Here is a 13,889-nt window from a genome sequence, read left to right as displayed (position 1 = left end):
ACAAGACAGAACAGATACAAACAAACAGAAACCATCTATTAATATTGGGCAAAAATAACGACTCTGGGGATTCCATAGAAAGCTCATTCCACAAATATTTAAAATATGTTAAACAATAACTCTTAAGTTATGGTGACAGTTAATAAAAGACCTCTGACCATCTAGCAATCTGTTTGAAGAGTTTATACAACTTATTTTTTTACCCTTTAATACAAAAAATATTAAATCAATGCATTATTGGGCGCCTTACAGCACTATACCTTGAAACATGTTCTATAGCATCCTGGAAGAACACCAACTTTACTTCTTTGGGATTTGTGAGATTATAATCATCAAGATAGTCCTGTAGAACATTTGCAATTTTCTCTATATCAGGCATGTCATCATAAATCCGATTCGCTTTATCTGCTCCAAACTATAATTTATGGGAGAAGAACCAAGTTGGATCAATTCTGATGGACACATAACCTGGAAAATCCATTTCATTTAACTTCTTCAAGAGCTACACTGGAATTTTGAAGGTTTTTTTTTTTTTTTTGAGACGTAGTCTTGCTCTGTCGCCCAGGCTGGAGTGCAGTGGCGCAATCTCGGCTCACTGCAAGCTCCGCCTCCCGGGTTCACGCCATTCTCCTGCCTCAGCCTCTCCGAGTAGCTGGGACTACAGGCGCCTGCCACCACGCCCAGCTAATTTTTTTGTATTTTTAGTAGAGACGGGGTTTCACCGTGGTCTCAATCTCCTGACCTCGTGATCCACCCGCCTCGGCCTCCCAAAGTGCTGGGATTACAAGGGTGAGCCACCGTGCCTGGCCGAAGGTCTTTGCAATAAAATTTACATAGGAGCTCAGAAATAGGGTTTTGATTTTTCTCACAATGCTACATTCTGATTTCACTTTTTTTTTTTTTTTTTTTTTTTGAGATGGAGTCTCTCTCTGTTGCCCAGGCTGGGTGGGGTGCAGTGGTGCGATCTCAGCTCACCACAACCTTCGCTTCCTCGGTTCAAGTGATTTTCCTGCCTCAGTCTCCGGAGTAGCTGGGATTACAGGTGCCCACCACCACGCCCAGCTTAGTTTTGTATTTTTAGTATAGACGGGGTTTCACTATGTTGGCCAGGCTGATCTCAAGGTCCTGACCTCAAATGATCTGCCTGCTTCTGCCTCCTCAAGTGCTGGGATTACAGGTGTGAGCCACTGCGTCTGACCTGGTTTCATTTTTTTGCTGTTAGGTTATTGACATTGGAAAAGCTAACTGGTTAAAAACTATGCATGGCAGACTGCTATTATTATAAAAAATCATGCCAGAACTATTTGTAGTTTTTAAATAGCAGTCATCTAGGGTTACCTAAATTGTTGAGAATGAAATTCAGGTGTAAACTGTAGGGAGTCAAGTCCTTGTTTTAATCTATTGATGATGTCCCTTCTCTATTGTATGTAGCAACTGCCCCGGGGGCACTTTCTCCTGGAATGTTTTACTAAAACACACATAGGCAATGCAAGAAGAGTCTAGCTGTTCTTTTTCTGTTTATTCCCTCATCTGATAATACAATTAACTAGAAACACACAGGAAAATAATCTTTAAAAACAAACTTTGGACCATACTTTTAATAATAAATATAAATATATACTTTACAAAAATACGTAGTTTATCTTTTTTATTTGTCAGGTGGTAATACTTATCTAGAGTGGAGTTACCAGAGTGGTGAGGTATTGCCTACATATAATATAAAGACAAGTTCCTTCATGTGTTGAACCAGCATTGATTGAGAGCCTGCTATGTACCTCTGTGCAGGAACCTGGGAACTTAAGATGAACAAAAACAGACGTGGTGTCTGCCCTCTTAGAGACACTGGGAATGTTTTACTCGAACAAGAGGCACCTTAGTAAAACAACATGGCTATCTGCCAATGTAGGCAGGGCAGTGAGACAGCAGATTTATTCCAGGCAGGTCAAGAGGGTAAAATTTACCAGAGGGTAAAATTAGGTCCAGAGGGTAAAAATTAGACAGACGGTATTGCGGAGACAGGCTTGAGGAACTCATAAGGGAATAAAAGGAAGTTAAATATATAAAAAAATTTGCTAGCAATTAGAGTTACTCTGAAATGAAGAGAACAATTCTCTTAACCAAGTAGCTTCACTACGTAGAGTACAATAAAGTGGAAGTCCCGAGTTAAGAGACTAGACCTCTCCACTTCCTTCCAAACTGAATACCTGATACCTCTCTGATTCAAACCGTTACCAAAATGAATGTAATTAGATCAGGAGTCAGCCAACTTTTTCTGTAAAGGGCCTGATAGTAAATATTTTAGGCTTTGCAGGTCATATGGTCTTTATCACTACTACTGAACTCTGCTGTTGTAGAGCAAAAGCAACCATATAAAAAATCATATATATAAATGGCTGTGGCTATGTTCCATAGAATTTTGTTTACAAAAATAGGCAGCAGGCAGATGTGGCTCATGGGCCATAGTTTGCTGACATCTGGCCTAGATCTTAACTCCTCACACATGTAAAGTTTTTAAAGAATATACATTTGAATTGGAAAATAATAAATGCTTTACAATTTTCAAATGAGGTCAAGTCAGTCTAACATACTTGCCTTAATGAAATCTCCAAATATGATGGGCTTATTCAAAAAATATTCCAGGTCAATTGCAATTCCAAAATGTTTGTCTATTTAAAGAACAAAACCAAGTTTTTAATATAATGATAATCTTGAATGGAATATTTTAGTGATAAAACATATAGAATAATAGCTGCTACTTTACTTAGAAGACTTAATTAGTATATATAAAAACTGAGAGAATACTGTGTTAACTCCATGCCACTTTAGTTTAGCTGATAATCTCCCAAGTTTAAGATTAAGAATACTTAACAAAGAATTTAAAACATTTGTTAAATAATGAATATTGGATACCTATTTAAGAAATAAGAAGTACTTTAAAATTATCCTGGCCTTTTTTTTTTTTTTTTTTTTTTTTTTGTGACAGAGTCTTTCACTGTCACCCGGGCTGGAGTGCAATGATGCGATCTCGGCTCACTGCAACCTCCGCCTCCTGGGTTCACATGATTCTCTTGCCTCAGCCTCCTGAGTAGCTGGGATTATAGGTGCACACCACCACACCCGGCTAATTTTTTGTATTTTTAGTAGAGACAGCGTTTCACTACGTTGGCCAGACTGGTCTTGAACTCCTGACTTCGTGATCCCTTGCTTTGGCCTCCCAAAGTGCTGGGATTACAGGCATGACCACTGCGCCCGGCCTATCCTGGCTTCTTATCAGACAAAATGCTGTTTCTCCTACTTTCTCTCCTCTACTTAAAACTTTATAATAAATTAAAATACGAACACTTCCTGAATTTATTTATTTATTTTGGTATTTTTAGTAGAGATGGAGTCTTGCCTTGTTGCCCAGGTTGGTCTCGAACTCCTGAGCCCAAGGGATCAAAGTACCCAGCCACCAAAAGTACTGGGATTATAGGCATGAGCCACCATGCCCGGCTGACCCTTCCTGAATTTTAATAAAATTATTTTATAATATTGCATAATATTTCATATATTTTAATATATATTTGAACCACCAAAGAAAATAACTTTTACTCATAAATTATGAAAATTCTTTTTGTGTTAATTGTTCTTTGTAGAAACCAAATTGCTTTTCTACTCAAATAAAAAAAAGAACAGGTAAAGATTCATATTTACTGGCCATTTCTGTCAGAATAACATGGAAATAGTGCTTATCTTCATTATTAATCAAGCGATCATGGAAGACTCTTTGGCACTCATGGCAAAAGAGCCTAAATATCTGAATTTCTTCTCTTATTGTTCCTGGATCACCTTGGAGGATACCTGTTTTTTAAGAAAAGAAAAAAAAAAGAAAAATTCTACATTTGTAGAATCTCCAGTAATAGTTTAATTAGGAAATCCTTAAGTACAACTTTACCCTCATGTTGCCAAAAATGACAGCTTCCCCAGTGGATATAAACATATACTAATAGTGTCCTCATTTTTTGATAACAAAACTGGGATACATTATTTGACAAAAACATTTTTTCCCTGTTTTGTGATGTTTCTTTAACTGATCATGTGAAGTGGTCAGACTTCACAATATAAGCAAAGTTTATCTCATTATTACATGAATTGCAATATGTTAAGTGAAGGGCCTCACATTATTTTAAAATATACTAAAGTATATATATTTACTTATCTTGCAACTTTCCTCCTCCCAATGCTTATATTGTTTTTGAAACTCCCATTTCTCTCTCTTTCTTCCCCAATGTCAGTCCTCACCAAAGGCCCCTGGCCGTTCTGGCTTCTACTAAGATTATTCTGAGTACTCATTTCATTAGTGTAAATTGTTATTGCAAACACAGTTCTAATGATTTCAAGTTACAATCAAAGCAACAATGTACAAGAATTCCTGGAAATGGTACTTCTCCACAGGGACCACCAATATGGGGCTCCTCACACTGTAGACAGGGGCAGGGAGAGTGTCTACTGTGCACGTGGGCATGCACAGCAGAAACTGGGTACCACACAGCATGGTAGGTGCTGCTCATGTTGCTTTGGAATACTAGGGTATTTCTATAGATAATGATGCTACCTGTTTTTGCATCTCACATTGGTGTTTGTGTGTGTTTGACATATATGTTTCTTGAAATGCTTGAAGTTTTAATTATTTTCAGTAAATTTTTGTAGAAATAAGGAAATTTCTAGGACTTTTGATGAAATGCGGAAACAAGGAGAAAGAGATTCAACACTGGAATTTCCTGTGTATTTTATGATGTGTCATTTCAGAAATAAAGTGGATCCTGAATTTTGAAGCTCAAAAATTATCTTCAAAATAGGAATAGAAAGGCAATGGGGAAGGATAATAAATAAATGACTAGATTAGACAATGTCTGAGGATCAGTGAGTCTGAAGTAGTTCATGAAAGAAACGAAGTCATATTCTAACGTTTTCTAGGAAAACTGAATTCATGAATTACCGGACTAAACTGCTAGTATAAGAGGGCAAGATTTCAGTGGAGAAAGAGAAAACAAATTATTTTGTCATCCTGTGGCAAGGATGGTGTGCCAGCTTTGAGAGTCCTTCAGGCTCTTGAAGGAGGAAGAAAAAGAAGAATGACAGAGCCTTCAGATCGGGAGTTGGGAAGATCAGGAAACTGTGTGAGAACTGTGCATTAGGGAGGAGCAGGAGGGGTTTGCAGGGTTCTTAATGCCTAAGCTCCTGCCATGGGCCAGCATCTCCTAGTTCATTCCCAGACTTGTTAATGCACAACAGGTAATGACTTAGATTGTGATGAAGACAGGAAAGAGAGCTGGCTTTCAAAGAGGCCAGTCATTGCTTCACATGGAAGCACTCCACAGCTTCTACCTTGGCTACTTTGCAGATATTAAAAACAAACTTATACATGTTAGTTAGAATCTTTTTAGAGAAAAAAAAAATATTGGCTGGGCGCGGTGGCTCATGCCTGTAATCCCAGCACTTTGGGAGGCCAAGGCGGGTGGATCACCTGAGGTCAGGAGTTCAAGACCAGCCTGACCAACACGGTGAAACCCGGTCTTTACTAAAAATACAAAAATTAGCTGGGCATGGTGGTGTGCACCTGTAATCCAAGCTTCTTGGGAGGCTGAGGCTGGAGAATCACTTGAATCCAGGAGGTGGAGGTTGCAGTGAGCCGAGATCACGCCACTGCACTCCAGCCTGGGCAACAAGAGTGAAACTCTATCTCAAAATATAAATAAATAAATAAATAAAGAGTGGTGTAGGACAAAGGACACTGGATGGGGAGTCAGGGAACGAAGCAGACTGTGGAGAAACTAAGAGTTAGTGTCCTTGTATACAAAATCAGGGGAGATTTGTTTATTCATCTAGACATTCATTCATTCAGTGCCAGGCCCGATTAGGCACTGGGATACAGTGGTGAACTAAGCATACAGCCCTTGGGGAGCCGACGTCCTAATGGGAGAGACAGATACATAAACACATATATATGCAGAGAAATATGTGCGATATGATTACAGGTAATAGGAGCTATGAAGTGACATGGGCATGTGGCTATCTGGTGTCAGAGCATTGCAAGTGACGTACAGAGGTCCCTGGGCAGGCCCGATTTCAGGAATGGCAAGGAGGTGGCAGTAGCAAGGAGGAAAGTGGTAGGCAATGAAAGGGAGAGGGAGCCCAGATCCAGATCACACAGAGACTCAACACAGGCAGGTGCTGGAAGCAGCCTCAGGTGGGTCTCAACAGGGCCCATGGCTGGCTGCTATGCAGAGGGCAGAGCTGGGTCTCTTTGAACAGGGTAAACGGACAATCAGAAGCAGGAAATTAGAAAGGAGGTTAGAGGGGTAGTGGATGGAGTGGTGAGGAGTGGTTAGATTCAGGATATATTCTGAAAATAAAGCTGTCAGGATTATTCATGGATTGCATAGAGGTTTTCAAGGTTCCTGGCCAGAGCAACTAATGGTAGCCTCCTCTGGGGCCGGGGTATGCATGGCCAAGGTGGAGGGGAAAAGCAAGAGTTCCATTTAGACGTGCCAAGTTTAGCAGGCCAGCTGGATGCCTGAGGGTGCACACTGAGAAGGAAGCTGGATATGAAAGTCAGACTCTTAGATAGGGGTGGGAGCTGGAGGCAGGCACTCCAGTGCCATCTCTGAGTAGATGGTACTTGACGATGCAGAATTAATCAGAATTACTGAGGGAATATGTGTGTAGATCTCAAGACCGAGCCCTGAGGCCCTAACATTTTGAGGTAGGGAAGAAGAGGAACAGCTATCAAAACAGACTGAGCGACAGCAGGCAGTGAGGGGGGACCCCAGGAGAGCCTGCCCTGGACCACTAGAGAAGGTGAGGAGGGGAAAGTTGCGTGGACATTGCTGTGAGGTTAAGGTGCCGCTGAGAGCTGACCAGTGGATCTGAGCAGACGGAGACGGAACTCAGGTAGAGCAGTTGAGCGCAGTGTTGGGTATCACACTTTGATTGATGTATATTAAAGGGAAAACTGGAGGTAGTAAGTGAGACAGGGAGGAGAGACAATTCTTTAAGAGGTCTTTCTAGAAAGAGCAGAGAAATGGGAGGGGTACCATCAGGGGATATGGGTCTTAAAAGAAAATAATTTTTTTTTAAGATGGGAGGTATGACAGTGGCTTTTTATGCCATTAGGCATGATCCAATAAAAAAAGAAACTTTGAAGATGAGAAGAGAAGTGGGAATTATGGTAGCAAAATCCTATCAGGAGGGGACTGGGTTCGGTATTAGAAGGAGCACTGACACTGACAGATGCAGGGGCAGCTCAGCCCAGGGAAGGAAGATGCAGGCTGTCGGGGAGATTTAGAAGATGAGGCAGCTCTGGTCCAATTGCTTCTATTTTTTTTTTTTTCAGTGAAAGACAAGTAATCAGCTGGGAGTGAGAAATGGGAGGCAGCGTTGGCCATGTGAAATAGTTGTGAAGCACTCAGCCTGAATAGGAACAGATGATGCGATTTCTGGGTGAGTCACCGACACCTGCATACATACAATGTTACTGAGATATTTGGGGGCCAATGGAAAAGTAGGGAGGGTGCAGATCAGAAAATGAGGGTTCAGTACACTACCTTGCACACATTTGGATAAGTCTCTCAAGTTAAAGACATAATGAGACTTGGCGGGTGTTGGCAGGAGGTCAACACTCATTTTGTTATAAATCTCAACTGAGGCTTCTACAATGCTTGATGCAGTTTGCTTTACAGCTGGTGGAAAGTCACTCAGGAAACCATTTAAGATGGCCTAGAACCAGAAACATAACATGAGAGGATTAGATTTATTTTAAAGCAAATATCTATCTTTTAAATACTCCACATGATAACATTTTCTAATAATAGAAAGCCAAATTCCAACACAAAGTCTTCTGGTATCAAAGCTCTTCTGCTCATTTCAGAAAACATTCTTGAGAATGTGCTCACTCCTGTCTTCTGTGATTGTTTTGTGATGCCTGAGTGACCTTCATATCTGACTAGTGAATTTACATGAACACACTCTCAAGTAATTTAGACCTCTGCTTGAGGTGAGTCCAAGGGGTCATCAAGAAGGGCACAAACCCACCTGGAAATGAACAGAAACCCTCTCTCTCACTTTTATGGATGAATGACCACCACTCTCATAGACTTTCATCTTCATGTATATTTTAAATGCGACTTACTTGCAATGGTGAACTCCTTCACACTTCAGCTTCCCCATCTCAGTAGCTGGCCATTCCCTCCTAAGCTCAGATCAGGAGCCTGGAAGTCTCTTTAGACACCTCCCATTTTCTGTCCCGCAAAATCAATCTTGAACACATTTCTTGGATCTGTTTGCTTCCCTCTGTTTCCCTGGACATCACCTCATCCTGGGCCCCACTCTTTTTTATCTGGGCTTCTCCTTTCTCTCCTTCACTCTGGCCTCTCCACTTCCATCCTGGTCTCCCTGCTGGTCCACCCTTCCCCCAGCTCCCTCACTTCATTCCTCCCTTCCATTGCTCCCCATGTCCCCGCCACACTAGTCTGAACACCCATGATCCTTCCAACCTCAGGCCCCTGCACTGCTGCTCCCCTCTCCCTGTGCCCAGCCCTCTCTGCTTGGCAGATGCCTTTTCATCCTTCATGTTTTAGGTTACGTGCTGTCTCTCCACAGAGGCCTTTGCTGACCACTCAGTCGAAAACAAGTCCTCCCATCAGTCTCTCTGATCTTCTCATCCATAACATCACAACTTGAACATGTGTATTTATTAGTTAGTCCTTGACCCCCAAGTGCTTGGAAAAATCATTATTGTTTTTTCAATAGATAAATTCTTATCACCATTAACCCTGGAGTAACTAACAGAAGAAGCCACAAGAATGCATATTAATGTTTGCAAGTTAGTCCAATCTGAAGTTGTGACTTCAGATTTGGTGTCATATATGAGATCTTTTGAAATAAACCTGAGTATTTTTTTCAGTGAGGCTCCTGTTTAACATTTGCTTTAACTTGTGAGGATGACCTCTTTAGGTATCCCCTCCTGGGACCCCAACATGAGTTTAACATAGTCCACATGGTCTGTATTTTATGTAGGACCATCTCAAACCCAATCTTTAAATTTGATGAAAATCTGTCCATTTGTATGTGTATAATGGAGAATAGACAAGCTGATAATTTTATTTATATATATGTTATATGTATGCAAAAAGCTCCAGACTTCTGTTCTCCATGACACAAATACAAATACAGTTTCTAACATATACATGAGTAACTGTGTGTCTCTATCTAGATATCTCATTTATCTATTCATTATCTGTGTCCATGGAAGAAGATCCATGAGGACAGGGATGATACACCAATGTCAGGCGTATGGAAGGTGCTCAACAAATATTTGTTTAATGAATGAATTAAAGGCTACTAAATTGGTATCCATACATTAAAATTAGCGTATCATTATAGAATTTACTGAGGACCACAGCCTGGTATTCTACTTAAGGATCTGGCTTACATGATCTGTTTGGCAACTTTGCAAAACTCTTACTAAGAACATGCACACAAGATGCAGCCAGGTTTCTCAGTTTTGGATGCTTTGGCATAAGCACATTATCACTAGTTTATGGAGCTGATCATGGTTTTCAGTTACTGCTGTGATAGCTTTCTAACTAGAAATTTCATTAAATTTAATTTACCTGGTCGTGTGCTGTTCAGTTTACCCTTAGAGTGTATAGTGATGCATATTTTGGCACATAAATTTCCAATAAGTAAACACTCAGGTTTATATGAACTGTGGTCCAAGAAAGAGTCACTTATAATATACATATTCCAACTGTGCAAACTGTGACTGGGCATTAGCGGTGCACTCCCTGCATATATGCACTGTTTGACTAATTTGCAACAGACTATCAAAGAAAGTACAACGATAGGACTAATCGTGTTAACACTAATAGGTGATTGAAAACATTATATATAATATACATGTACTATTTAGACTCATAAGCTTCTTTTATACAGTAGAAATAAATCTATTTATATATGTTGCTAACAATAAATTTACTTTAACTTATTGATTTTGCTCTTCTTCAATTGTTGATTATATCCAAGTTCTTTCTCCTCCAAACAGTAATGAAGGACAGGACAGATGGTGATGAATTCTTGGGTCCCGCTTAGGTGGGTTGTGATGAAAAATGAAGTTTGAGATCCATGGGCCTAGAGCAAGTTCTTTTTCCTACAGGCAAAATACCCTGTCTGCTGTAATGAGAGCAATATTCTTTCCCACCTGAATTCAGTCCAACCTAGTAGCCCCCAGAATCTCTCAGTTTTGCCACATATCATTTCTATTTCCCCTTATAGCTAGTGTGGGTTTTAAATGTAAACCTGTAAAGTTACAGTGGGAAGAAGCAGCCCTATCACAGCCAGTTTTCAGCTGTGATGTGCTTGCTGGACGATGTTCCCATGGGTGACACATTTCCATGGACATGATAATCCCACAGGAGGTTGAGAGTTGGGGACCATGTCTTTCCCAGTGGCCCAGACTTCACTGTATACTTCCCACCAACAAAATGGAAATCATTCCATTTTGGAATGATGAAGAATGACATTTTTCTAGTCATAAAACCCTGAATTTGCTTCAACTTAATAAAAAATGAAATAATTGGCAAATTCAGTCTCTTCTAACCAGGCATAAGTTTCTTGAGACACCCCTCACCACTCATCACATCACAGTGTATCTGTGGTGTGGTTGGGAATCACTCACTTCAAACTTCAAAATATAAATATAAAAGTTCTCAAAAAAGTGTGCAGGCCTTAGACAACCCTTCTAATGGATTTGATGGTTCCTGTTATGTCTTGTTCTATACTCTGGTGCTTAATTACAGGAGCTAAGCTCCCATCCTTTCATATTTTCTAAAGCACTCTCCCAAAGTTTTTCAAAATGTGGCAGTTTTTATATATCATTTTGGCATTAGCTCCTAGACAGCTTATTGGAACTACTTCAATTTATTAAAAATAATTTCCCACAGAAATAAGCTATTTCAATACAAACAGAAAATTCCTTTCCACGTATTGAAGGTTGTATACATGTGGGGTCTGTCCCTCTTGAGAGAGGGCTTCCACTGGAAGAAGTTGATGCTGGTGAATGTGGAGATTCACTTAATTGCCACATCCTTGGGCATCACTGTCCACATCACTGTCATCAGCTTCTCCAGACCAGTCACCTGAACTGTCTTATTCTACCTTTGTGCCCACCTTACCATTTCCTGCCTCTGCAGTTGCGTTCACCCAGCACTTCCTGTTCCTAAGATCTGTTCCTCCCTGTCAATTCCCAGCATCCCCAAGACTCAGCTCATAATCTCTCTTCTCTAAGCAACCTTTGCAGGTTGGTTATGTGGGGCTTTAGTCATGCTGCTTCATATTCTCTTACTGTTCTACACAAAATAATAATGTCTCACAATCTGTTGAGCACTTGTAGGGCAGGCGTTATTATTTTTCCCATACAAAGGATGGGGAAGTAGCCCGTTAGGGAACTGAGTACAGATGGACAAAATATAGGTTATTATTCTTAGCGAGAGTGGCCAAGGAGATGAGTTCTGTTTCAGGTGTGTTGAGCTTGAGCTCTCTGGCGTATCAGGTGCCAAGTTTGGTGGCTAGTGGACACACAGACCTGGTGGTTAGGGATAAGATGAGCACAAAGGCAGGGGCTGGTAGTGATGAGATCTGCTAAGAACTGTGTGTGGAGTGCTAAGTGGCAGGGACCTAAGATGCAGCCTTCTCTAAAGGTAGGGGCTTTGTTTGCACAATCTTTCTGTATTTCTAGAACTCTCTGAGACCAACAGATACAGAAGGTAGTGATGCAAATGCCTGCCAGCTACTCTCCAGGAGTCCATATTTACCTGCTTCCTGCTCAGGAAAGAGATGGATAGATGGACTCCTTAGAAACACAAGACACCACTTTGATTGTAACAAATATGCTTTCTTCTCCTCCTTTTGCCTAAGTTAAAATCAACACTCACCTGAAAAATCTGTTTCAGACTGTGCTCTGAGGGCATTGGGAGGCACAGCATGCTGAAGTGTCTGATGAAGCGGGGAGTCACAGGGTTGCGGCCACCGCCTGGAGGTGCACACGCCGATACGATTGTTACATCCTGTATGCAGAGAAATCCACTTGGATCACTCAGCAGAGAACGAAATGAGACCTGCCTATCCTAATGGTAGGACTTCCCAAATGCCAGCATTGCATTACATTTTTTTGTGCATGTTAAATGACTTAATTCTCACAATCACTCCAAGAGATCACTATAATTACACCTATTTTATAGATTAAAAAACCAAGGCCCTGGATGGTTAAGCAAGTTGCTCAAGGTCACTCAGCTAATTCATCTACTTTGTATAAATACCTTTATGTGAAACTGTAATCCTAAAAACTTTGTTATCTAAAGATAAAACATAGCCATTCTTTCAACAAATACTCATTATTCATGGTAGTTAAGTTTAGTAAAGTTGGCTGGAGCACTGGATTAGTGGTTACTGACCCACTGCTCCTAGGGTTAGGTTTCTGTGAGTCTCTGATGATGACATTTTCGTCAACCTACCAATACATAACTTTGTTTTATGTGTGTTTCTGTTTAAAATGCCTTATTTTATATTGTTGAGTCATTAACATTGAACTCATGGACCACAGCACTATTACTCATGCCTAAATGAAGCTTATCAAACTCATTCATTTTTTCAGTAAGGCACATCACAGCCTTATTGTGTTTAGAAATAGTAGACAGCACTTTAGCACCACACTTGGGCCATTTTAAATAGCAAAATCACTGACAGAAGGCACAAAAATGTGAAAATGTGGCCTCAAGTAGACTGTGAAAAGGGCAGTTGTTTACAGCATGAGAGCTGAAAAAGAAGGCAGAGTGTTGTCTTGTTCCACCTCATCTGGGAACTGTGGGTTGGACAGCTAGAATTTTTTGCCACTCTGTACATGACTGCAAAGGACAGAATAAGTGCTATGAATATTGATTTTGCAGTTACAAATAAATTTTGTGAGCAGGTGAATCTTCAAATATGGAATCCACAAATAGCCTGGGCTACTGTGAGTTAAATGGAAAGCAAAAGCCCTGTGGGTCTAATGGAGAGAACATGCCACCTATTCCATCTTAAAGCAGCTTTAGTGAAGTACAGAGGTTAATACCACAAATCAATGATCTTAAAAATAAACGTACAACTTTGGGAGGCCAAGGCAGGCGGATCACTTGAGTCCAGGAGTTCAAGACAAGGTTGGGCAACATGACAAAACCCTGTCTCTACTAAAAATTCAAAAAATTAGCCGGGCATGGTGGCATGCGCCTGTGGTCCCAGCTACTCGGGGGGCTGAGGTGGGAGGATTGCTTGTGCCCAGGATGTTGAGGCTGCAGTGAGCCTCTATTGTGCCAGTGCAGTCCAGCCTCAGTGACAAAATGAGACCCTGTCTCAAAAATAAAATAAAATAAAATAAAATAAAAATCACAGTAAGTTTTTTGAAGGAAAGGGATATAATGCTGAGGCAATGCTTGTTGGGGAAACCTAACTTAGTCTGTGGGTCAGAGAAGATTTGGCCAAGGAAGTGGCACTTGCAGTGGAGAGCTGGAAGCTGACAGGAGCAGAAGACAAGGCCATAGGGGTGAAGGGAGCAGGTGCATTTCTGGCAAAGGGAAGAGTGTGTGCCAATTCCTTTGGTAGGAGGAAGAATCTGAAGACCAAGAGGAAGGCACTCTTGATCCCAGATCTACAGTACCAAGGCTTGAGGTGGACAAGTCCCTGTCTCTACGTGAATCAGTTCCAATAAACAATGGTTTACTATGTACAAGGTATTAAGCTTAGCAGGGGCCATAAAGATGAGGGAGATGGAGGTCAGGAGCTCAGAGTCTAACATGAAGGAATGCAACACAAGATGA

The 13,889-nt window shown here is 40.9% G+C and overlaps 1 protein-coding gene across 10 annotated transcripts in view; it reads right to left on the bottom strand.

Moving 5' to 3' along the window:
• The window catches only part of DNAH6 (dynein axonemal heavy chain 6), a 350,848-nt gene that overhangs the window by 130,029 nt on the left and 206,930 nt on the right, over positions 1-13,889 (bottom strand). For all 10 annotated transcript variants that reach the window (XM_055243630.2, XM_055243633.2, XM_063617552.1 and 7 more), the window contains 5 exons: positions 11,973-12,104; positions 7,587-7,758; positions 3,694-3,840; positions 2,593-2,666; positions 261-415 (listed from right to left, as the gene is read on the bottom strand). In XM_055243630.2, the coding sequence (XP_055099605.1) occupies positions 261-415; positions 2,593-2,666; positions 3,694-3,840; positions 7,587-7,758; positions 11,973-12,104 (680 nt within the window). The remainder of the gene's footprint in view (positions 1-260; positions 416-2,592; positions 2,667-3,693; positions 3,841-7,586; positions 7,759-11,972; positions 12,105-13,889) is intronic.

This window comes from Symphalangus syndactylus, chromosome 14, assembly GCF_028878055.3.
Source record: "Symphalangus syndactylus isolate Jambi chromosome 14, NHGRI_mSymSyn1-v2.1_pri, whole genome shotgun sequence".
NCBI lineage: Eukaryota > Metazoa > Chordata > Mammalia > Primates > Hylobatidae > Symphalangus > Symphalangus syndactylus.
This window is presented reverse-complemented; position numbering and strand designations above follow the sequence as displayed.